Source organism: Salmo salar, chromosome ssa05 (assembly GCF_905237065.1).
Source record: "Salmo salar chromosome ssa05, Ssal_v3.1, whole genome shotgun sequence".
Classification (NCBI taxonomy): domain Eukaryota; kingdom Metazoa; phylum Chordata; class Actinopteri; order Salmoniformes; family Salmonidae; genus Salmo; species Salmo salar.
Genome location: NC_059446.1, coordinates 82,855,509 through 82,880,276, shown reverse-complemented (window position 1 = coordinate 82,880,276; position 24,768 = coordinate 82,855,509). Strand labels below are relative to the sequence as shown.

General features: G+C 43.4%; 1 protein-coding gene and 1 long non-coding RNA gene across 2 annotated transcripts; both read right to left on the bottom strand.

The window, feature by feature from the left end:
* Window positions 1-1,118: 1,118 nt before the first annotated feature.
* LOC123743191 (uncharacterized) lies at window positions 1,119-19,933 on the bottom strand. Its single transcript, XR_006770016.1, has 2 exons — window positions 19,448-19,933; window positions 1,119-1,880 (listed from the first exon to the last, which is right to left on the bottom strand). It is a non-coding gene; the product is annotated as an uncharacterized lncRNA (long non-coding RNA).
* Window positions 19,934-22,694: 2,761 nt separating this feature from the next.
* LOC123743190 (twist-related protein 2) lies at window positions 22,695-24,381 on the bottom strand. Its single transcript, XM_045719158.1, has 2 exons — window positions 23,611-24,381; window positions 22,695-23,275 (listed from the first exon to the last, which is right to left on the bottom strand). Exon 1 carries the CDS (start codon window positions 24,142-24,144, stop codon window positions 23,641-23,643), a length of 504 nt encoding a protein of 167 aa, XP_045575114.1. The 5' UTR covers window positions 24,145-24,381; the 3' UTR covers window positions 22,695-23,275; window positions 23,611-23,640.
* Between the last annotated feature and the right edge of the window lie 387 nt (window positions 24,382-24,768).

Here is a 24,768-nt window from a genome sequence, read left to right as displayed (position 1 = left end):
TACCAGAACGTTTAATAGATCTTATTGCTACTCCTCTAGCCTCCGTTGAAACTCCAGACCTTCATAAAACATTCATCCACCGTGACACCAAGGTCAGTAGAATTAATAAGGGAAGGGTGAAACTGTTTATCCAAGTGTGGCTTCATGTCACATGGACTCCTCAGGAATCTAAGTCTGTTTCCCAAATGTCACCCTATTCCCTATATACTGCATTACTTTAGACCAAGGGCCTAGGACCCATTGGGCTCTGGTCAAAAGTAGTGCACTATAAATGAAATAGGTTTCCATTTGGGATGCACACAAACTCTTCTTGGTTAGTGTTTCATATAACATTACTCTAATCTGATTTCTGTAATTTACTGGAATGGTGGTGGATGGGCGGGGGGTGGGGGTCTATGTGTGATGTTGCCTCAACACATTTGAATAGTGAATGCTATCCATGACAGGTATGAGACTAGCAAACGCAAACAGCCAAGATGTAATAATAAGACAACTGAACAAGTGAGATTGAAAGTGAACTGGGCCAGGGTGTAAGGTGATATCTGTCAGGGTGTAAGGTGAGATCTGTCAGGGTGTAAGGTGATAACTGTTAGGGTGTAAGGTGATATCTGTCAGCGTGCAACCCTCTGCTTTGAACTTGATTTATCACACAGGTTTACAAACAGCAAGGCTGTTCCCTCCAGCAGGACGGAGCCAGCACCCTGGTGACACGGTGATTGGCGAGGGAGATAAGTCAAGCTTTATGTCGTCCTGCAACGTTAAAGCAGGGAGATACCAGGGTCCTCGTAACGGGTCAGCGTCCCAAATGGCACCCTATTCCCTATATAGTACACTATTTTGACCGGAACCCTATGGGCCACTACATAGGGAAAAGGTATGTAGTGCACTATAAAGGGAATAGGGTGCCATTTGAGAGGCAGATGGGTTTCCTGCAGGGATCAGGGTACAGACACATGACACTGTGGTATTATGTCTAAGAGGTTTTGGGTTGTTTAACGAGACTGAACACTTTCAACTCTCAACTTCTGTGACCCCCCGGATTAGTTTCACAAACATTTCAATCTAATATAGATGATACAGTTATCGGGTCATCGTACATAGATGTTCAGTAGTTAAAACAGCCTTCAATGTCTTTAATATTGTAAAACCAAATCTTGTTACAAAACTTTTTGAAGATAACTTCTCATCAAGCACCAAACATTAATATTTGCAATAAAATGTGCCAACATACATTTTCTCTAAATAAATACAAGAAAAGCAAAAATGGGTATTTACAAACTACACCATAATCAAAAAAATACTTGTAAAACATAACATCTATAAATATACTCCTAAAAAGAAAGTGTGTGCAATTTCACTTTTGTAACTAGTGATCATCCACCCATTATTTTGTGGATATCAATTCCTAAATATTGCATCATTGCAAACTTGTCCATGTTAGCTTCAGTATGACTGTTGTTTGTGTCATAAAGTTCTCCATGCTATTCTATCATGTAGTATCATTTTGCATGTATGAGTATCACATCAGTATTCCACACGGTCTCATCTGGAGAAGTTCATTGATGTGGGCCTATTTGTTGTGAGGAACTGTGGTCCTCTCCAGCCCTGTTTAGTCCAGAAGCAGATACACCAGGACATCCATTGGTAGATTCAGTCGGACCTCAATGGAAACTTGCAGTCAGGATCATAGCTCTTACACCATCCAATCAACTGTTGTTTGTTTCTTGTTGTTGTTGTTGTTGTTGTTGTCAGGGTCACCTGACCAGGTGGCAGATGATGAGGACTATATCCTGTGCAGTGTCATCTTGGCAGAGGGACACGGTTCTGGGGCCATGTGTGATGAGTCAGCCTGTTGACGACCTGCTTCACAAACGCCCCTGCTGGGAAATGAGGACAGAGATGCTGGTGACTCATAGATACTAGAACACTAAAGCCTGGCTTGTCGCCCTAACGACCACTCAAAACAAAGAACAAAAGCTAAAACGTCCCCCCAAAAATAATGGTAAGAACTACACTGGAAGACACTTCCAATCCCCAATTTTTTTGCAAATATATATATATATATATATATATATATATATATATATATATATATATATATATATAAAATATACATACATACATACATACAGTTGAAGTCATTAAAACTCTTGTTAATAAACTATAGTTTTGGCAAGTCGTTTAGGACATCTACTTTGTGCATGACACAAGTAATTTTACCAATAATTGTTTACAGACAGATTATTTCACTTATAATTCACTGTATCACAATTCCAGTGGGTCAGAAGTTTACATACACTAAGTTGACTGTGCCTTTAAACAGCCTGGAAAATTCCAGAAAATGATGTCATGGCTTTAGAAGCTTCTGATAGGCTAATTGACATCATTTGAGTAAATTGGAGGTGTACCTGTGGATGTATTTCAAGGCCTACCTCCAAACTCAGTGCCTCTTTGCTTGACATCATGGGAAAATCAAAAGAAATCAGCCAAGACCTCAGAATTCTTTTTTTGCAAATGGGTCTTCCAAATGAACAATGACCCCAAGCAGACTTCCAAAGTTGTGGACTTCGACTTCAACTGTACATACATACACACACACACACACACACACACACACACACACACACACACACACACACACACACACACACACACACACACACACACACACACACACACACACACACACACATACATACATACATACATACATTTGAAGTCGGAAGTTTACATACACCTTAGCCAAATACATTTAAACTCAATTTTTCACAATTCCTGACATTTAATCCAAGTAAAAATTCCCTGTCTTAGGTCAGTTAGGATCACCACTTTATTTTAAGAATGTGAAATGTCAGAATAATAGTAGAGATAATGATTTATTTCAGCTTTTATTTCTTTCATCACATTCCCAGTGGGTCAGAAGTTTACATACACTCAATTAGTATTTGGTAGCATTGCCTTTAAATTGTTTAACTCAGGTCAAACTTTTCGGGTAGCCTTCCACAAGCGTCCCACAATAAATTGGGTGAATTTTGGCCCATTCCTCCTGACAGAGCTGGTGTAACTGAGTCAGGTTTGTAGGCCTCCTTGCTCACACACGCTTTTTCAGTTCTGCCCACAAATTTCTATGGGATTGAGGTCAGGGCTTTGTGATGGCCACTCCAATACCTTGACTTTATTGTCCTTAAGCCATTTTTCCACAACTTTGGAAGTATGCTTGGGATCATTGTCCATTTGGAAGACCCATTTGCGACCAAGCTTTAACTTCCTGACCAATGTCTTGAGATGTTGCTTCAATATATCCACATAATGTTCCTCCCTCATGATGCCATCTATTTTATGAAGTGCACCAGTCCCTCCTGCAGCAAAGCACCCCCACAACATGATGCTGCCACCCCCGTGCTTCACGGTTGGGATGGTGTTCTTCAGCTTGTAAGCCTCCCCCTTTTTCCTCCAAAACGATGGTCATTATGGCCAAACAGTTCTATTTTTGTTTCATCAAACCAGTGGACATTTCTCCAAAAAGTAAGATCTTTGTCCCCATGTGCAGTTGCAAACCGTAGTCTGTTTTTTTATGGCGGTTTTGGAGCAGTGGCTTCTTCCTTGCTGAGCGGCCTTTCAGGTTATGTTGATATAGGACTTGTTGTACTGTGTATATAGATACTTTTGTACCTGTTTCCTCCAGCATCTTCACAAGGTCCTTTGCTGTTGTTCTGGGATTGATTTGCACTTTTCGCACCAAAGTACATTCATCTCTAGGAGACAGAACGCATCTCCTTCCTGAGCGGTATGACGGCTGTGTGGTCCCATGGTGTTTATACTTGCATACTATTGTTTGTACAGATGAACGTGGTACCTTCAGCCGTTTTTTTAATGCACTGCTTCTAAGTGCTAGAGGCATCACCACAGACCCTGGTTCGATTCCAGGCTGTATCACAACTGCCTGTTATTGGGAGTCCCATAGAGCGGAGCACAATTGGCCCAGCGTCGTCCGGGTTAGGGTTTGGCTGGGGTAGGCCATCATTGTAAATGAGAATTTTATCTTAACTGACTTGCCTGGTTAAATAAATAAAATAAAAAACATACCATTGACTATTTTCCATCATCACTCAAACAACGTCCTTGCGTTTATAACTCTCAAACAAGCCTCTGCATAAGATCAAGATGCCGCAGCTCAGCTCATGCCTGCCTCAATTTTCTCTGCTTCCTCTAATACTCCCCCATTTGTTGAGATTGGTTCCAAATTAGCTCGCAATTAAAGTTCCCTGACATGTTAGGAGGACGGAAGAAGGAGATCATTGTAATGCTGTAACAACACATCAGTTATCAGGGTGACATGAGTATCACTGTGTGCTGTGTTGTGGGGGACGCTGGGCCGGCAGGTTAATGAAGGCAGGGGGATTAGCACCCGGGGAGAGAAAGAGAGAGAGAGCGGAACCTAAGGGATAGGGGGGCCATGGCCGCTGTCATTACACTAGCTAATTACCCCCAGGCCAGGACAGGGCCGGGCTAAAGCAGGACAGGAAGAGAGGGGGCCAGAACAGGGCTATAGCAGGACAGGAAGAGAGCTGGCCAGGAAACTAATATTACTATACGGTAGAAACTACCTCGCCAACAAACTGATATTACTCTACGGTAGAAGCTACCTCACTAACAAACTAATATTACTGTACGATTGAAACTACCTCACTAACAAACTAATACTACTGTAAGATTGAAACTACCTCACTAACAAACGAATACTAATTTACAGTAGAAACTACCTCACTAACAAACGAATACTACTGTACGGTAGAAACTACCTGACTGATAAACTAATACTACTGTACGATAAAAACTACCTCACTGCCAAACTAATATTACTGTATGGTAGGAACTACCTCACTAACAAACTAATACTACTGTACGATAGAAACTACCTCACTAACAAACTAATATTACTGTACGGTAGAAACTACCTACCTCACTAACAAACTAATATTACTCTATGGTTGAACCTACCTCACTAACAAACTAATATTACTGTACTGTAGAAACTACCTCACTAACTGTCAGAGTCTAGGTGATGTGGGTAAGGCGGAGTCAGGCGCAGGACACAGAGATGAGTAATAATAGTAACTTTACTCAAAAATAATCCTCCAACAAGGAGAACGATAATCCAGAATCACATAAACGAGACAACTGACAACAATAAACACGCACAAAACCATGATGGCTCCAGAGGGTTAAATAGGGAAATAATTGAAACTAAATGGGAACCAGGTGTGTACAATACAGACAAAACAAATGGAAAAATAAATGTAGATCGATGGAGGCTAGAAAGCCGGTGACGTCGACCGCCGAACGCCACCCGAACAAGGAGAGGCACCAACTTCGGCGAAAGTCATGACAGTACCCCCCTTGACGCGCGGCTCCAGCAGCGAGCTGACACCGGCATCGGGGACGACCCAGAGGACGAGGCGCAGGACGATCTGGGAGGAGACGTTGAAATTCCTGCAGTAAGGAAGGATCCAGGATGTCCTCCACCGGCACCCAGCATCTCTCCTCCGGACCGTACCCCTCCCACTCCACGAGGTACTGAAGGCCCCTCGCCCGACGGCTTGAGTCCATAATGGCTCGCACAGTATACGCTGGGGCCCCCCGATGTCCAGAGGGGGTGGAGGAACCTCCCGCACCTCAGACTGCTGGAGCGGGCCAGCCACCACTGGCCTGAGGAGAGACACATGGAACGAGGGGTTAATACGGTAATCAGGGGGAGCTGTAACCTATAACAAACCTTGTTCAGTCTCCTCAGGACTTTGAATGGCCCCACAAACCGCGGACCCAGCTTCCGGCAGGGCAGGCGAAGGGGTAGGTTTCGGGTCGAGAGCCAGACCTGATTCCCCGGTGCATACACCGGGGCCTATCTGCGGTGGTGGTTGGCGCTCGCCTTCTGCCGCTTGATGGCCCGTTGCAGGCACACATGGGCAGTGTCCCATGTTTCTTCCGAGCGCGGAAACCATTCGTCCACCGCAGGTGCTTCAATCTGGCTCTGATGGAACGGTGCCAGGACCGGCTGATAACCCAGAACACATTGAAAAGGAGATAGGTTAGTGGAGGAGTGGCAGAGGGAGTTTTGGGCCATCTCTGCCCAGGGGATGAAAGCCGCCCACTCCCCCGGCCGGTCCTGGCAATAGGACTGCAGAAACCTACCCACATCCTGGTTAACTCTCTCCACCTGCCCTTTACTCTCGGGGTGAAAACCTGAGGTGAGGCTGACCGAGACCCCCAGGTGTTCCATAAACACCCTCCAGACCCTAGACGTGAACCGGGGACCCCGATCAGAAACTATATCCTCAGGCACCCCGTAGTGCCGGAAGACGTGGGTGAACAGGGCCTCCGCAGTCTGTAAAGCCGTAGGGAGACCGGGCAAAGGAAGGAGACGGCAGGACTTAGAAAACCGATCCAAAACAACCAGGATTGTGGTGTTTCACTGTGACGGAGGAAGATACGTCATGAAATCCCCCGATAGGTGTGACCACGGCCGTTGTGGAATGGGTAGGGGTTGTAATTTCCCTTTGGGCAGGTGTCTAGCTGCCTTGCACTGGGCGCACACCGAGCAGGAGGAAACATAAACCCTCACGTCCTTAGCTAAAGTGGGCCACCAGTACTTCCCACTAAGACAGCGCACTGTCTGACCGATGCCAGGATGACCAGACGAGGGTGACATGTGAACCCAACAGATCAAACGATCGCGGACATCAGACGGAACGTACAGACGCCCAACTGGACACTGGTTGGTAGTGGGCTCTGTACGTAACGCCCACTCGATGTCCGTGACCACCTCCCATACCACTGGTGCCACCAGGCATGAAGCCGGAAGTATGGGAGTGGGATCCGTGGACCGCTCCTCTGTGTCATACATCCGGGACAGTGCATCTGCCTTAGCGTTCTGGGAACCTGGTCTGTAGGAAAGGGTGAAAACAAAAGGGGTGAAAAACATGGCCCACCTTGCCTGACGAGGGTTCAGTCTCCTCGCCGCCCAGATGTACTCCAGATTGCGGTGGTCAGTCCAAATGAGGAAAGGGTGTTTAGCCCCCTCAAGCCAATGCCTCCACGCCTTCAGAGCCCTGACAACAGCCAACAGTTCCTGATCACCCACATCATAGTTTCGCTCCGCCGGGCTGAGCTTCTTCGGAAAAAAAGCACAGGGGCGGAGCTTTGGTGGCGTACCCTGGCGCTGAGACAGCACAGCTCCTATCCCAGCCTCGGACACGTCCACCTCACCTATAAATGCCAAAGAGGGATCAGGATGAGCCAGCACGGGAGCCGAGGTAAACAGAGCCTTCAGGTGACCAAAAGCCCTGTCCGCCCCAGCTGACCACTGCAGTCGCACCGGTCCCCCCTTTAGCAAAGAGGTAATGGGAGCCGCTACCTGACCAAAGCCCCGGATAAACCTCCGGTAGTAGTTGGCAAACTCTAAAAACTGCTGTACCTCCTTTACCGTGGTGGGAGTTGGCCAATTACGCACGGCTGAAATGTGGTCCTTCTCCATCTCCACCCCTGTCACGGACAGGCGGTACCCTAGGAAGGAGACCGACTGTTGGAAGAACAGACATTTCTCAGCCTTGATGTACAGGTCATGCTCCAACAGTCGACCAAGCACCTTGCGCACCAGGGACACATGCTCGGCACGTGTAGCGGAGTATATTAGAATGTCGTCAATATACACCACTACACCCTGCCCGTGCAGGTCCCAGAAAATCTCATCTACAAAGGATTGAAAGACTGATGGAGCATTCATCAACCCGTACGGCATGACAAGGTACTCATAGTGCCCAGAGGTGGTACTAAATGCCGTCTTCCACTCATCCCCCTCCCGGATACGCACCAGGTTGTACGCGCTCCTGAGATTCAATTTTGTGAAGAAGCGCGCCCCGTGCAATGACTCTGTCACACTGGTTATGAGAGGCAGCGGGTAACTGTACTTCACTGTGATCTGATTTATACCTCGATAGTCAATACACGGGCGTAAACCTCCATCCTTCTTCTTCACAAAAAACAAACTCGAGGAGGCAGGTGAAGTGGAAGGCCGAATGTATCCCTGTCCCAGAGATTTGGAGACATATGTTTCCATAGCCGCCGCCTCCTCCTGTGACAAAGGATACACATGACTCCTGGGAAGTGCTGCGTCTACCCTGAGATTTATCGCACAATCCCCCCGTCGATGGGGTGGTAATTGAGTCGCATTCTTTTACAGAAGGCGAGAGCCAAATCGGCATATTCAGGGGGGATGTGCATGGTGGAGACCTGGTTTGGATTCTCCACCGTAGTTGCACCTATGGAAACACCTACACACTTAGCACTGACGTGACCATCCCTTGAGAGCCCCCTGTTTCCACGAAATAGTGGGGTCATGATTGGCCAACCACAGGAAACGCAGGTGAATCGATCAGAAAGAGACTAATTCTCTCCTTCTGATCCCCCTGCGTTATCATACATAGTGGAGCTGTGACCTCCCTGATCAGTCCTGACCCTAAAGGACGACTATCTAAGGCATGTTCAGGGAAGGGCACATCAATAGGGATCCCTAATCTAATTGCAAATGAACGATCAATAAAGTTCCCAGCTGCACCTGAATCTACTAGCACCTTATGCTGGGAATGCGGGGAAAACTCAGGAAATTCTACACATACACACATGTGCGAAACAGGAAGCTCTGGGTGAGTCGGGTGCCTACTCACCTGGGATGATCCACCAGTGCCCTGCCTGCTGCCTCGACTCCATGGAGAACCTCCCCAGCACCGACCAGCAGTGTGCCCTCTGCGGCCACAGGTGGTGCAGGGAGTGCCCCCTCCCCCCTCCGGTCCCCCTCATAGCAGCACCTCCTAGCTCCATCGGCGTCGGATCTGAGGTGCTGGGAGATGGAACTGACGAACCCCGATCCGGACGTCCGCAGGAGGCCAAAAGGTTATCCAGTCTGATGGATAGGTCCACCAGCTGGTCAAAGGTAAGGTTGGTGTCCCTGCAGGCTAGCTTCCTACGAACGTCCTCGCGTAGACCACACCTGTAGTGGTCAATCAGGGCCCGCTCATTCCATCCCGCGCCGGCAGCCAGAGTTCGAAAGTCCAGAGCGAAGTCTTGTGCGCTCCTCATCCCCTGTTTGAGATGATACAAGCGTTCCCCCGCCGCTCTCCCTTCAGGTGGATGATCGAAAACCACCCGGAAGCGGCGGGTAAAATCCTCATAATTGTCCAACTTCGGTCCTTCCCTTCCCCAGGCTACGTTGGCCCATTTCAGTGCTCTACCAGTCAGACAGGAGATGAGGGCGTTTACACTCTCGCGTCCCGGAGGAGCTGGGTGAACGGTTGCCAGGTAGAGCCCAAGCTGGAGTAGCCGTTCCATCGTATACCCTCGGGAGCGCGAGCCGGATCCCACTGGATCCAGATGAAGGAGGGGTGGACAGCGGTGTGGGTTGTTGTGGGAGCTGGGGTGATGATGATGCTATTGCTGGTAAACCCCGTCTCTCCCATCGCTCCATGGTTTGCAGCACGCAATCCATGGCTGTGCCGAGACTTTGCAACATAGTCGCGTGCTGCTGGACGCGCTCCTCCATAGGTAGAGGAGGGCTGTGTGCACCTGCTGACTCCATTGAAGGTGCGTGTTTCTGTCAGAGTCTAGGTGATGTGGGTAAGGCGGAGTCAGGCGCAGGACACAGAGATGAGTAATAATAGTAACTTTACTCAAAAATAATCCTCCAACAAGGAGAACGAAAATCCAGAATCACATAAATGAAACAACTGACAACAATAAACACGCACAAAACCATGATGGCTCCAGAGGGCTAAATAGGGAAATAATTAAAACGAAATGGGAACCAGGTCTGTACAATACAGACAAAACAAATGGAAAAAGAAATGTAGATCGGTGGAGGCTAGAAAGCCGGTGACGTCGACCGCCGAACGCCGCCCGAACAAGGAGAGGCACCAACTTCGGCGGAAGTCGTGACACTAACAAACTAATATTACTGTGTGGTAGAAACTACCTCACTAACAAACTAATATTACTGTATGGAAGAAACTACCTCACTAACAAACTAATATTACTGTATGGAAGAAACTACCTCACTAACAAACTAATATTACTGTATGGAAGAAACTACCTCACTAACAAACTAATATTACTGTATGGAAGAAACTACCTCACTAACAAACTAATATTACTGTACGGTTGAAACTACCTCATTAACAAACTAATATTCCTGTACGGTAGGCACCCCATTTGACATTCTAATGGCCGACCCTGAGGCACTTGTTCAGTAAGATACATCACAGGCCCATGTTAAAGGTAAAAATCTGTTGTTCTGCCACTGAGCAAGGCAGTTAACCCACTGTTCCCCGGGCGCCGAAGACGTGGATGTCGATTAAGGCAGCCCCCCGCACCTCTCTGATTCAGAGGAGTTGGGTTAAATGCGGAAGACACATTTCAGTTGAAGGCATTCAGTTGTACAACTGAGTAGGTATCCCCCTTTCCATTTCCCTAAGGTGACTTCCTTTAAATTCTTAAAATATAGTGCACATGTGACATGATCTGATTTGACGACAAATGCATTGGAAACATGATTCAAACCATAGCCAAATGTGTTGTAGGACTAGGGGCCTTGTGCGGAGCCTGGCTGGATGTGAAGGTGGTATGATAACACAGCCAAAAGACTGAAACAGTTTTGAGAGCCAAACAGTTTACATTTACCAAGGAGGTGTTTCTCTCTGCTTCCTCAGAAAATAAGATTTCTGCTACGCTCTCAAAACTGTAACTCTGGTTAAATATATAGCAGCCTATATTAATCATGATTGGACATAAACAGGAACATTTTAAATCATTGTGTTTGGGGCTGAAACCGCTTTTCCCTTCATATGTGTGTTTATGCCTCCTATGAGGGGCCCTGTAGTTACGGACAACCGGAGAACACAAATAATCATCCCCCTTAAATGAAAAATCAGCATTTATCATCCATGAACGTCTGCAGTGCCATTGTGTACTCTCGTGCTGCCTCCTGATTGCTTGTTTATTATTCCAGGATGGCCTCTGAGCCAATGGGGGACGAGCCAGCTACCTCAAGGTGCCAAGTCATTCCCAGCCATTTCCTGTCTGTGACATCATTGTGTATTCCCCAGAAAGCACCCTGATCCGTGTCTTGTCTGCAGCCTGGGTGGCACACGGCGCACACAGCTAGCGTAAACACAAGGTGCAGTGGTGAACCAGTCATTTAGCCTGTTCTCTGGACAGCTATGAAGGGAGAACTCAGGGCTCTGGACGCAATCTGATGCCACGTTTCAATTACTCAGTCACTTTGGATTACCAATGTACCATTCATTGTGATGAAACACTGACCTGTTATGATTTTATTCAGACGTTTTATTCTTAGTGAATTGTTGAGCTGGAATCTGTCATTTGCCAACTCAAACATACTGTGTGCCTTCAGATTCAAATGAGGGGCCAAATGAATTGGCCTTTCCTCTGACAAGCAAATTAAGTATGCAAATCTTTCTTTAGTCAATTCTCTCTCAACATAGCTCATTAAACTAACCAATGCAAAGTGTAGCAAGAAAGTATTTAATTTACCATAACTTTATACATCGACTGCCAAACTAGATTGTATTGGTTATTTGAGACCTACCTGAAAGTCATATAAAAGGCGTATCTCTGTTGACTTTTCCTCAAAAAGCCTAATTTGATCATCTATTTCTGGAACATTTCTCTAAATATTTCTGTATTCTTTGATTGAATTGTAAGGACATATGACTTATAAAAAGACAAGTCTAACTGGTCTCTGTTTCATTTTCTCTCTTCACACTGATGAAGGCTGCAAAGCCAAAATGTCCATGTACGCTATTTCTGATGCAGTGAAAAATAATTTTAAAAATGAAGTAAGCTTCATGCGACATGGATTTGAGTGCAAACCCATCACACCTTTTGCTTGTCAGAATTCACAATTAGGCACCAGCCAAGCTTCTGGGAGAGCGCCATGATCCCCTTTTGATTAACTCTCTCACCAACCCACCTGAGAGAAAAGCAGCTCTCCCTCCCCAGCTATACATCGATTCACAAATCCAAGGGCAATCCTAATGAAAACAAGCTTTCCTCCAAGGCTGAGATGATATGGGAGCTCGGTCAATAAATTACACCCAATTCCCTACATAGTGCACTACTTTTGACACGAGCACTATGAGCCCTGGTCAAAAGTAGTGCACTGCAGTATATGGTAATATGGGGCCATTTGGAACTGACTCAATATGGTTTCAGTTACACTGAAACAATGATCTGAGATCTGTAAATCAAACATGAAAAGGCCTTGGAGGAAAAGACAGAATAGATTTTTCATTGGTCATCCAGTCAGGCATTACTTTGTCCATCTCTTCAGGAATGGAAAGGTTCAGTCATCCCCATCTGTAGTATTGTACAGCACTGCTTTCCTGAATACGCCTTCTTATCAAAATGACTACTACTTTCAAACATTCTCCAGTTGAATGAAACAATAAAGATATAAGATTTAGTCTCAGTGCTGAAATCGTACATTTAGTGTACTGTGGATGTGCAACTCTACTCATTTCCAGCTTCCAATGGGCTCATTCAATCACTGTCCTATCCTCCTCGCCAAGTTGTTGTAACTCATGTCGCTCATCACTCATGGCACTCTTCATTGACTACAGCTCAGCGTTCAACACCATAATACCCTCAAAGCTCATCACTAAGCTAAGGATCCTGGGACTAAACACCTCCCTCTGCAACTGGATCCTGGACTTCCTGACGGGCCGCCCCCAGGTGGTGAGGGTAGGTAGCAACACATCTGCCACGTTGATCCTCAACACTGGAGCTCCTCAGGGGTGCGTGCTCAGTCCCCTCCTGTACTCCATGTTCACCCACAACTGAATGGCCAGGCACGACTCCAACACCATCATTAAGTTTGCAGACGACGTAGGCCTGATCACTGACAATGATGTGACAGCCTATAGGGAGGAAGTCAGAGACCTGGCCGGGTGGTGCCAGAATAACAACCTATCCCTCAACGTAACCAAGACTAAGGAGATTATTGTGAACTACAGGAAAAGGAGGACCGAGCACGCCCCTATTCTCATCGACGGGGCTGCAGTGGAGCAGGTTGAGAGCTTCAAGTTCCTTTGGTGTCCACATCAACAACAAACTAGAATGGTCCAAACACACCAAGACAATCGTGAAGAGGGCACGACAAAGCCTATTCACCCTCAGGAAACTAAAAATATTTGGCATGGGTCCTGAGATCCTCAAAAGGTTCTACAGCTGCAACATCGAGAGCATCCTGACTGGTTGCATCACTGCCTGGTACGGCAACTGCTCGGCCTCTGACTGCAAGGCACTACAGAGGGTAGTGCGTACGGCCCAGTACATCACTGGGGCTAAGCTGCCTGCCATCCAGGACCTCTACACCAGGCGGTGTCAGAGGAAGGCCCTAAAAATCGTCAAAGACCCCAGCCACCCCAGTCATAGACTGTTCTCTCTACTACCGCATGGCAAGCGGTACCGGAGTGCCAAGTCTAGGACAAAAAGGCTTCTCAACAGTTTTTACCCCCAAGCCATAAGACTCCTGAACAGGTAATCAAATGGCTACCCGGACTATTTGCATTGTGTGCCCCCCCCCCCCCCAACCCTCTTTTTACGCTGCTGCTACTCTCTGTTTATCATATGTGCATAGTCACTTTAACTATACATTCATGTACATACTACCTCAATTGGGCTGACCAACCAGTGCTCCCGCACATTGGCTAACCAGGCTAGCTGCATTGTGTCCCGCCACCCACCACCCGCCAACCCCTCTTTTACGCTACTGCTACTCTCTGTTCATCATATATGCATAGTCACTTCAACCATATCTACATATACATACTACCTCAATCACCGGTGTCTGTATGTATCCTTGCTACTTTTATAGCCTCGCTACTGTATATAGCCTGTCTTTTTACTGTTGTTTTATTTCTTTACCTACCTATTGTTCACCTAATACCTTTTTTGCATTATTGGTTAGAGCCTGTAAGTAAGCATTTCACTGTAAGGTCTACACCTGTTGTGTTCAGCGCACGTGACAAATAAACTTTGATTTGATAACTACATGTTTTCAAACACCTTACCTGGTAAATGCATGTAAGTAAGTGAATAAATACAGAAACAACTCATGCCATGTCAGAGCTTATTTCACTTAGTAAACCTCATAGACATCTTGCCATGCCACACAGCTCTCAGGGTTTTTCACTGTAAAGCACAAGGCAGCTAGAGGTTGAGTCTCAAATGGAACACTATTCCCTATATCGTGCACAACTTTTAACCAGGTCAAAAATAATACACTATAACGCCAATAGGGAGACATTTGGCACGCATCCACACTGTTCCGACAACAGCAAAGCTAAACAGATTCAACAAGCCCTCCCCTTACATTCTAGAACAGTACCGAGCTACAGGGGATATGGTGTGAGTCTCAAATGGCCCTCTATTCCCTATATAGTGCAATACTTTTGACCAGGACCCATAGGTAAAAGGGGTGCACTATATAGGCAATAGGGTTCCATTTGGGATGCAGCCAGGGGCCTTACTCTTCATTTCTGCTGGATGAGTCTCACTTTGTCTGTAATAATAATTATGGCCAGCCTTTTAGCTTTGTGTCTCTGTCTTACCTTCCATAATATACAGCTAAGAGTTCAGGCACCAATGGGACTGGTCCTTTCTTTTTCAGAGACCCTGAGGTGATCTCTCTGACACTGGAGGATGTGTCAATGTAAGCTGGTGTATAGCAACTATATGTGGACAACACCAAATTAATTGTTGCAATTTTAGATACTTATCTTGTAGATCAGCACATCTGGACTGAATATGAGGGGTTTCGTTCATTAATTATTCATAGATTTTCAGTATTCAAACAATCAGCAGACTTACAACCTCAGGGTGTGTGTGTGTGTGTGTGTGTGTGTGTGTGTGTGTGTGTGTGTGTGTGTGTGTGTGTGTGTGTGTGTGTGTGTGTGTGTGTGTGTGTGTGTGTGTGTGTGTGTGTGTGTGTGTGTGTGTGTGTGTGTGTGTGTGTGTTGGTCTCCTGTCTACCAAAGCCTTGTCTGGATTGAAATACTGTATCTTTGATCGTATCTCCAGCCCTGGTCTGGCCTGCACCGCTCCTTTGTTGAATCCTCACATAGTTTCCTATTGGGATGCCACTAGGTCTTAGCTCTGCAGTCTGCACCTGTTTCTTATCGGGATGCCACTAGGTCTTAGCTCTGCAGTCTGCACATGTTTCCTATTGGGATGCCACTAGGTCTTAGCTCTGCAGTCTGCACATGTTTCCTGTTGGGATGCCACTAGGTCTTAGCTCTGCAGTCTGCACATGTTTCTAATTGGGATGCCACTAGGTCTTAGCTCTGCAGTCTGCACCTGTTTCTTATCGGGATGCCACTAGGTCTTAGCTCTGCAGTCTGCACATGTTTCCTATTGGGATGCCACTAGGTCTTAGCTCTGCAGTCTGCACCTGTTTCTTATTGGGATGCCACTAGGTCTTAGCTCTGCAGTCTGCACATGTTTCCTATTGGGATGCCACTAGGTCTTAGCTCTGCAGTCTGCACATGTTTCCTATTGGGATGCCACTAGGTCTTAGCTCTGCAGTCTGCACATGTTTCCTATTGGGATGCCACTAGGTCTTAGCTCTGCAGTCTGCACATGTTTCCTATCGGGATGCCACTAGGTCTTAGCTCTGCAGTCTGCACATGTTTCCTATCGGGATGCCACTAGGTCTTAGCTCTGCAGTCTGCACATGTTTCCTATCGGGATGCCACTAGGTCTTAGCTCTGCAGTCTGCACCTGTTTCTTATCGGGATGCCACTAGGTCTTAGCTCTGCAGTCTGCACATGTTTCCTATTGGGATGCCACTAGGTCTTAGCTCTGCAGTCTGCACATGTTTCTAATTGGGATGCCACTAGGTCTTAGCTCTGCAGTCTGCACCTGTTTCTTATCGGGATGCCACTAGGTCTTAGCTCTGCAGTCTGCACATGTTTCTAATTGGGATGCCACTAGGTCTTAGCTCTGCTGTCTGCACCTGTGGCCCACAGTTAAATCCACCAAACAAAATATTGTCAAGTCCATTGCCCTGCAATATATCCATAGTGTATTCGTCATCGCAATGTATTCTGTCAGATATTTCCATGCAATCTAAATTGTTAAATTCGTCAATCAATCATATTTTTCAATCATATTATCACTTTACATATTATTGCTGAATAATCAGCGAGGGTGTAGTGGAAATTGAAGTTTCCCACTGGTCACAAACTGGTTGAATCAATGTTGTTTCAACGTAATTTGTCAAGGTATTGTGATTTGGAATCTACGTGGAAAATACATTGGATTTGAAAAAAGTTATGAACTGTTGTTTTAAGGGTGAAATTTCAACTACAGGACTATGTCATCATGGTAAACAAACTTCAACATAGACAAACCTTGGATAAAATATGTAATGAACATGTACCTTTAAAACAACGTCAGATGTTCAACTTAACTCCTCTGGCCAGCACCTCCTAGTGGAGAATTGATGTATCTATCTACAGCTACCCTTTGGTCTCCCATCCAGGGTTTTAACCAAGATCTAAGTTAAAGAATAGGCCTAAATCAAATCAAACTTTTTAAAGTGCATTTAAAGTTTGATTTTCTTTGATTTAGTCCTATTCTTTAAATTAGATTTTTGGATGAAATGGAGACGTGAATACAACATATTAATCATTAATTGTAGACAACTGTAATTAAAGCCAGACTAAGTCAATGGCCCAGAGGAAACTATCCAAGCAGAATGTACATTTCTCATATGTTGATATTTGGTTGTGTTGACAACCAAAGACTAATCAATATCACTTTTGAAATACAACAAATTGCATATTCATTTGTCCACACGTTAACAAATTACACTGTATGTTGGATTCACCTCTCTAACTCAACCAAAAATCCAAGTTAAAGAATGTGATGACGCCAGTGGTTCAGATGGAACTGTCCAAGCACTAGATACATCGCCTTTAAATGTTGATATCTGGTTGCGTTGTCAACCAAAGACAATTCAATATTACATTTGTAATATTAAGTTAAGGCTATTTTACAAACTAATGTAACATTCAACCTTAAAATGAGTAACACATCCTTGGCCACATTGAGGTTACTGTAACTATACATGTCTACTTGTGTAAGCGTACATAGCGTACATGTTCTACATAGTCATCGCAGGTCTGTGATATCAATTACTGTAATCATCTGCGCAGAATCTCTAACGGCATTGATCACTTGCGCCATGTACTTTTAATGTAATCTCAACTGCAATCTCGGTCATTCGGTTGTGCTAATATATTAATTAAACACAGTGATAACACATTAATGCTGAATAAATAAACAAAATATTTGACGTTGAATTCCCATTTTAATTTTGCTGTGGTTTAAAAAATTTTTAAGTGCATAGACATTTGGTTGACAATTCAACCAAAACATCTGACACTGTTTTCGATTGGAACTTCGTGGTCCGTCCTTACTTCCTGACTGACTTTATTGTCCCCATGGGGAAATGGTGTTGCACTGTCATGGACACGTTTAAAGTGGCGTTTAAATACAAAACAAAATTGACAATAAACATTCATAACAGTTACATACCAATATTATTTTTTTAAAGACTAGCCTGCTGGCCTTACTGAGTCGATAGGAACATTAGCCCGAGCTATTTAGGAGGGATATCACACCTGGCACAAATGATTGTCTAGTTGTGTTTTCCTGCTGAGGGGTGCTCTATACCTGCGCCCAGAGGGGAGTAGTTAAAGTCCGGGTACAGGGGGTGGCTTGGGCCTAAAATGATTTTGGACGTTTAGATGGTTGAAAGCATAGTGACAACACATTGGAAATTCAACTAACTTTTGGGTGTATTTTTGAGTGGGTGAATAAAGGTTGTAATCTCATCAACGTCTCAACCAAATATTACCCCACTGTCCACGATGAAATGACGTGGCGTGCCCAGTGGGTTGTCAATATTATGATCAAGTTGCATCTACCGACTCACTTCATGTTACAGCAATGCTTATTGCATTAACTATTCATTAAATTATAGAAAACATATAATACAACATTCACAACAGAACGGTATAACAATCATAAAGAAAAAGGAAAGGAAAAATACAAGTAGGCCTTTACCACGGAAGGTTTTGATGCGGCCCGGAACGACTTGGCCATTGAGAATGTTTATATGTTACACAACAATTATAATGGTAGTGTACATATTTAGCCATTGAAAATAGCGTCATTGGAATAGTAGTTTATGCTATTTATGAAAGGATTGTGTGCTATTAGGAAAGCGGCCTGTGGTAGAATAGGTCTATATTCCACCTGTTCTCATGCATGTCACAGCCATTCTTTAAACTGTCCACTTGACCTAGTCCCCTGCTATACCAGAACTCAGGCACCACTCGCCCCATTTGGGTGTCAAGTATATAATAATAATAATAATAATAATGATAATAATAATAACAATCCTAATATTCATTATAATAAATTGTGTATAATTATAAATAACAATTTGATCAAATGTATTTTAGGCCAAAATATTATTTTATGTAATTTACCATGGGCCAATTGTTAAGAAACGAATGAACTGAATATAGAATACTACAGATAGTATCAGAATGCCATATATCCTCGAAGGAAGGAATGCATTCTGGAGATAAAGAACAGCTGTTACCAATGTATGCAGTTACTTATTCAACACTCATTTTCTGATGCAGATATTTGCACCCAGTGATATAAACCGAGACTACAGGGATGAGGGATTATTTCAGATTTTTCTTTTAAAAACACGTTATTTCATTCTTAAATTGCATTTAAATGATACATTCGGTAGGCCTATAATTTGCTTATTAGGAACATCACAATTACTTCAACCCTTATAGAAAACATTCAGTTATTGGTCAACACAGACAATAGTCTATATTATATTGATTTATGATTGATTTTATTTTCTTGTCCTTTTCAAAACCACATATTTGTCATCGAACATTTTACATCCCCATTTTCTAACAAAAAGGTAGCGTTTTGCATCCCGATTTTCTAAGAAAAGATACTCTGCAAAGTATTGGCTAAGGTTTATCAGTCAACGAAGAGCAGGAAACTCACTGCAGGTCGGATTGAAGGCCCATATCAGACTAACCTTTTGTACCAAGGTTCAATTCCACACAGGCCTGGCCAATATTATATTCAATATCTCAATAGATACGCGCGTTTCAATAACTATCAGACGTTATTTGGCGTCTTTCCAACAACCACTAGGCTACGGTATTGCATCCTGCCATTATCAAAACAACTTACATAATACTGGTTAATAACAATGACGTCGATTGCTGTAGGCCTTCTCCCAGCACATATAAAAAATGCTATATTCTCTTACCCCCATCTCCAGCAAATTCCTGCGCGGTTGGAACCGTCCATTTTAGTTTGCTAGATTTCCTATGGGACTAGGCCGAGGTTCCATCGCAGGTGAGGCCCGTGGTAATCTATTATCACCCACACGATGTGCTTAGTCGTTTTTTCTTGTGAATAGAACGCTATTGCTTCTCTCCGATCTTATTTCGAAGCCTTTCTGTCGAGGAATGCTCTCGAACTAAGGCGAGTCCCTGTTCCACAAGAACATCTGTTCATTTCACGTGACTTTTGTAAAATACTAACATCTGTTCAAAATAGGTTTCATTCGGTGCCTCTCTCTGCATCGTGTCAGTTGCCAACTCCTCTCCGCAAACACAGGAACGTATACTTGCTCTTAGTTGTATTACATTTCTGAGTTGGAGAGAGTTTTTCTGACTTAAAATTAAGCTATTTTGCTTGTCAACTGGAACAGCTTGGATGTTCATATAAGCAAGTTGTGTTCTTAGGTAGGCTAAGGACTAGGTTTATCTTTTGCATTCAGGTTTTTAGTTTGCACATAACTCTATTTTGCGTTTTGGAACTTTTCTTGTGATTCTGCAGTGACTGTGTCCATAAAAACAAGCTGTGTATAGGACACTTTCACATATGCTGGCTGTATACTCCACCACCTCCCACTAGCCTACAGGGCCTACCAAAGGCGCCTTGAATTTCATAGACATCTGGGAATTCCATACATGCCTCACAAGCCAATTGCACACCTTCAAACGGACACGTGCTTTGAATGAAACGACTTCAGGAGGGTTGAAGAGTCCAACATGCTTTACCAGATTCAACAAACGGATGGACAGATTAAGCGTCCAGGGGCAGTAATTGCAGGCTATGCAATACTTTGATTGAACATGTATTCTGAGGGAACACGCCTGCGATCGACGATTGACAATCAGTTATTCTGCGTTATTTGCTTTAAAGGGACATGTTTACACAGCATCTACAACTGATGCACATGGCCTTTAATACATTCTAATGCTAATAATCAATCAACACCCGTTCACGTCAAAGAAATCGGTGAAGAATATGGGGATCAATTCATTGGACGTGCTTTGATTTACAGGCGGTTTGCAGGAGCTTTAGCCTAAACGCTTGCTATTATAGCCCGCCATATGGGAAATAACGTGCGATCATCAGTTCGACTTATTAAATAGTTTATGTTTATATGAAAGCCACAGACAGAAAATAAAACACGCCAACAATATTTGTTAACTTAAGCTTAATATTTTACTCTGTCTCGCATCAGTAGCCTATTACATTTAGCAAAGTAACATGACTGTTTGTGAATAGATTAGAAGTAGCCTAAGATAATACAGACAGTCAATTACAATAGGCCTGCTACACCGTCTAGGCTACATACTAGGCTATATTCAATATCATGATTTAAGGTGTTATGAATCGCATATCAATATATATATCACAATTGAATAGGTCTATATTAATTTAGTATGTTTCAGCTTTTGCAAAACTATTCTCCATTTCTCATTAAAGAAAGAAGCAAGTTCACGCAACTGATCAATCATGTCGAATTGCAACCTCATTTATCAGGAAGACTGAATAACCTCATTTATCAGGAAATGGAGTAACTTCATTTATCAGGAACATGGAATAGCCTCACTTATCAGGAACACAGAATAATCGAATTTATCAGGAACATGGAATAATCTCATTAACAGGAACGTGGAATAACCTAATTTATCAGGAACATGGTATAACCTAATTTAACAGGAAAACAGAATAACCGCATTTATGAGGAAAACAGAATATTCTCCTTTATCAGGAACATAGAATAACCTCATTTATCAGGAACGTGGAATAACCTCCTTTATCAGGAACGTAGAATAACCTAATTTGTCAGGAAATTGAATAATCTCATTTATCAGGAACATAGAATAACCTCATTTATCAGGAACGTAGAATAACCTAATTTGTCAGGAAATGGAATAATCTCATTTATCAGGAACATGGAATAACCTAATTTATCAGGAACACTGAATAACCTCATTTATCAGGAAAATGGAATAACCTCATTTATCAGGAACATGGAATAACCTCATTTATCAGGAACATGGAATAACCTCATTTATCAGGAACATGGAATAACCTCATTTATCAGGAACATGGAATAACCTCATTCATCAAGAACATGGAATAACCTAATTTACCAGGAACATGGAATAACCTAATTTATCAGGAACATGGAATAACCTCCTTCATCAGGAACATGGAATAACCTCATTCATCAGGAACATGGAATAACCTCCTTCATCAGGAACATGGAATAACCTCCTTCATCAGGAACATGGAATAACCTCCTTCATCAGGAACATGGAATAACCTCCTTCATCAGGAACATGGAATAACCTCCTTCATCAGGAACATGGAATAACCTCCTTCATCAGGAACATGGAATAACCTCCTTCATCAGGAACATGGAATAACCTCATTCATCAGGCACATGTAATATTAGCAAATGTCAACACTATAGGCTTTAGTGACGCACAAAGTATTGCCACACAATTATAAACGGCAAAGTTTGCCTACTACTATACAATAATAATTAAAGTAGTAGTCTGGTTTATTTTACAAATAGGATAATAATAATATTGTTCATAATAATAATAATATGAATAATACATTATTCCAACAATGTCCGTTCATTACTACAAAACAAACATAATAAATATTATGATTATTTAGTCTTTCATAACCCTCAGTCCCATTGGGTCGAGAGAAATACGATATTCGGAGGCATTTCAGGAGTATGTTGGTTTAAGATGAAGCGTGATTATGTTGATTATAAGACCATGCCAAAAACAACCGTGAAACGTTTCCCAGGTGGACACAGTTTTAACACATTTCATACACCCCTCTTACTGAATGATCTCTGCGAAAGTTGTTGTCGTAAATGTGAATGTTAAGCATGGTCCACTTGTGGATTGGAGCAGGACACATTATAAACATTCCCTTCAATGTGAAGACTTACTGACAATTTATTAACTCTTTGTGTCAGAATAAAAGTCGAAGTAGCCTAACTGGTAGCCCATCAGATAACTCTGCTGCATAACATTGCATGTTTGCATCAAAAGAGGGACTTACTAAAGTATTTGACAGTTGTTCGATCCTACGACATTTAGATTTGTATATTCATACCATATTTGTTTGGTTAAAACTTAATTCATGAAGTAACCAAAACTTAATTAATGAAGTAAAAAGGGCAATAATTTTGTTTTATCATTTACTTTATTGCGGAAAATATACAATTATTTACACAACAATAATAAAAATAGGAATGCATTTCAGACATAATATCTATTCCTCATGTAACATGTGTCATCAATAAATAAATAAATGTATTCTGAAAAGAATAACCTCAATTCTTTTTGCACAGGTTGGCGACACATTATTTCAACCCATTAGCCTATAATACCGCAGTCAGTCCTCATCGAAAGTCTCACACGGAAACTGAGACAAATGCGTCGATGCTGCCCTTTAACCTCCACAGAATACGGTCCACAGAGTCAAAGACATGCATAAAAACATACATTTCCAAGTAACATTCGTCGTCAACAATAAAAAAAATAACGTATATCAGAATGTAGTAGTGTAGTAGCCTAGCACTTGAATGCAGATCCAGGTCGTCCAAAAGCGGGCCTTTCCCAGGCAAAGTGCTCTCCCCACGCCCTGTCCTCTGGTTTTAAATAGTTGTCAAAGTTTGCTCCCATAACCCGCAGCTCTGTGTGTTTCCAGCATTATTCTCCAGAATTGCCCCGTTGTCATATTGATAAGCAGAATCAGCTGTCACCTGCAGATCAGAACATTTATAAAAAGACGATTCATTATTAACCCCAGACTACGAAAAAGTTCAACAAAACACAGCAACCTAGACTTGTTTGTGTCTGCAGTATGACTCACAGATCCAGGAAAGTACAATAGTCTATTAAAGTAGAACACTATTTAAGCTGATACTGTTAAAAAAACCAATAGCCCAAATAGGCTATAGTCAAATGTAGTAGGCCCATAGGCCTAAAGTGATTGTTTTTGTATTTAGCCATTTTTGTACAACGAACATCAACTGAAATGGTTGCTATGTAGTACGGTCTTAAAAAGTAAGACAATGAGTTGGAAAACAGAGCATACCATTTTGGACTACAGCTCTTCGGCCGTGAGCTAGTGAGATGCTGACATGGACCAAGCGCCCTCCATCCTCCATACAGAAAACGCATAGCTTAATCTCTCATGAGCCACATAACTACAACTTGCCATTTTGGAGTCCAATTCATCGCTCTGCAGAACTTGGTACAGGAAATCGATGTACCTGGCAGCAAGTTTTAAGGTTTGTATTTTGCTCAGTTTGTCTGAGGGCAAAGTGGGGATAATTTTCCGCAAAGACGAGAAAGCTTCGTTGAGTGACTGCGTCCTCTGCCGCTCGCGCACGTTCGCCATGACTCGTTGCGTCTGTAGGTCTTCGAAAGAATGTGGACTGCTGCTGCTTGACTTTTTCCCTCTTTTCCCAGGGGTAGGGCTATCTGAATCCTCCCCGTTTTTCCTGCTTGATGTCCTTTTCCTCCCACATCTCTTCGGTTGCCTATCCAGTTCCCCCTCACTGTTGCTGAGACTGTCTAGTGGAGAGCCTGGGGAGCTCGACTCTTCCCCGGTCATTTCCTCAGACATCACCGCTCAGTTAGAAGACAGACAAGCGACAGTCAGTCCGAATGATCCTCGCATCAACTTAACGGTTAATTCCAGTTGCGCCTTCGATTCACCGCCTTTGAAGACACCAATAATAAAGTATCCATACATGGGATCCCGAGACAAGAAATGTTTTCTGATACTTGAGAAAGTTACGGAGTTCTTATAGCCTGTATGGCGTAAAGATTTGGAGAGAGAGAGGATTGGCCAATAAAGTATATTACGTGTAAAGAGGGGTGGGCGCGAGCAAGGAACTATGAGGAACTCCTCTCGCTGCATGGTCTGCTGAAAACAAAGTCGCAGACCGCTGAAAGCGTACTTCATCAATGGCGGGATTGGTATTGTATAGCCTAGAATATAAATTGGACAGGTTTATCAAAGCAACACATTTTGTTTGATTTTAATCTCGTTTAATAGGCTTATGTGTAATGACACTATTAGGTAAAACATAAATAAGGTTAAGCGTTGAATGCAATATTTGTTTTTATGCACAACAAACAATCTAGATTTTAACTCAACGTATGCCATGCACCATGTTGTAATTCAAGATGAAATGAAACACTAAAGTAAAACAGTAACACGATATGGAGCCAAACGATGAATATC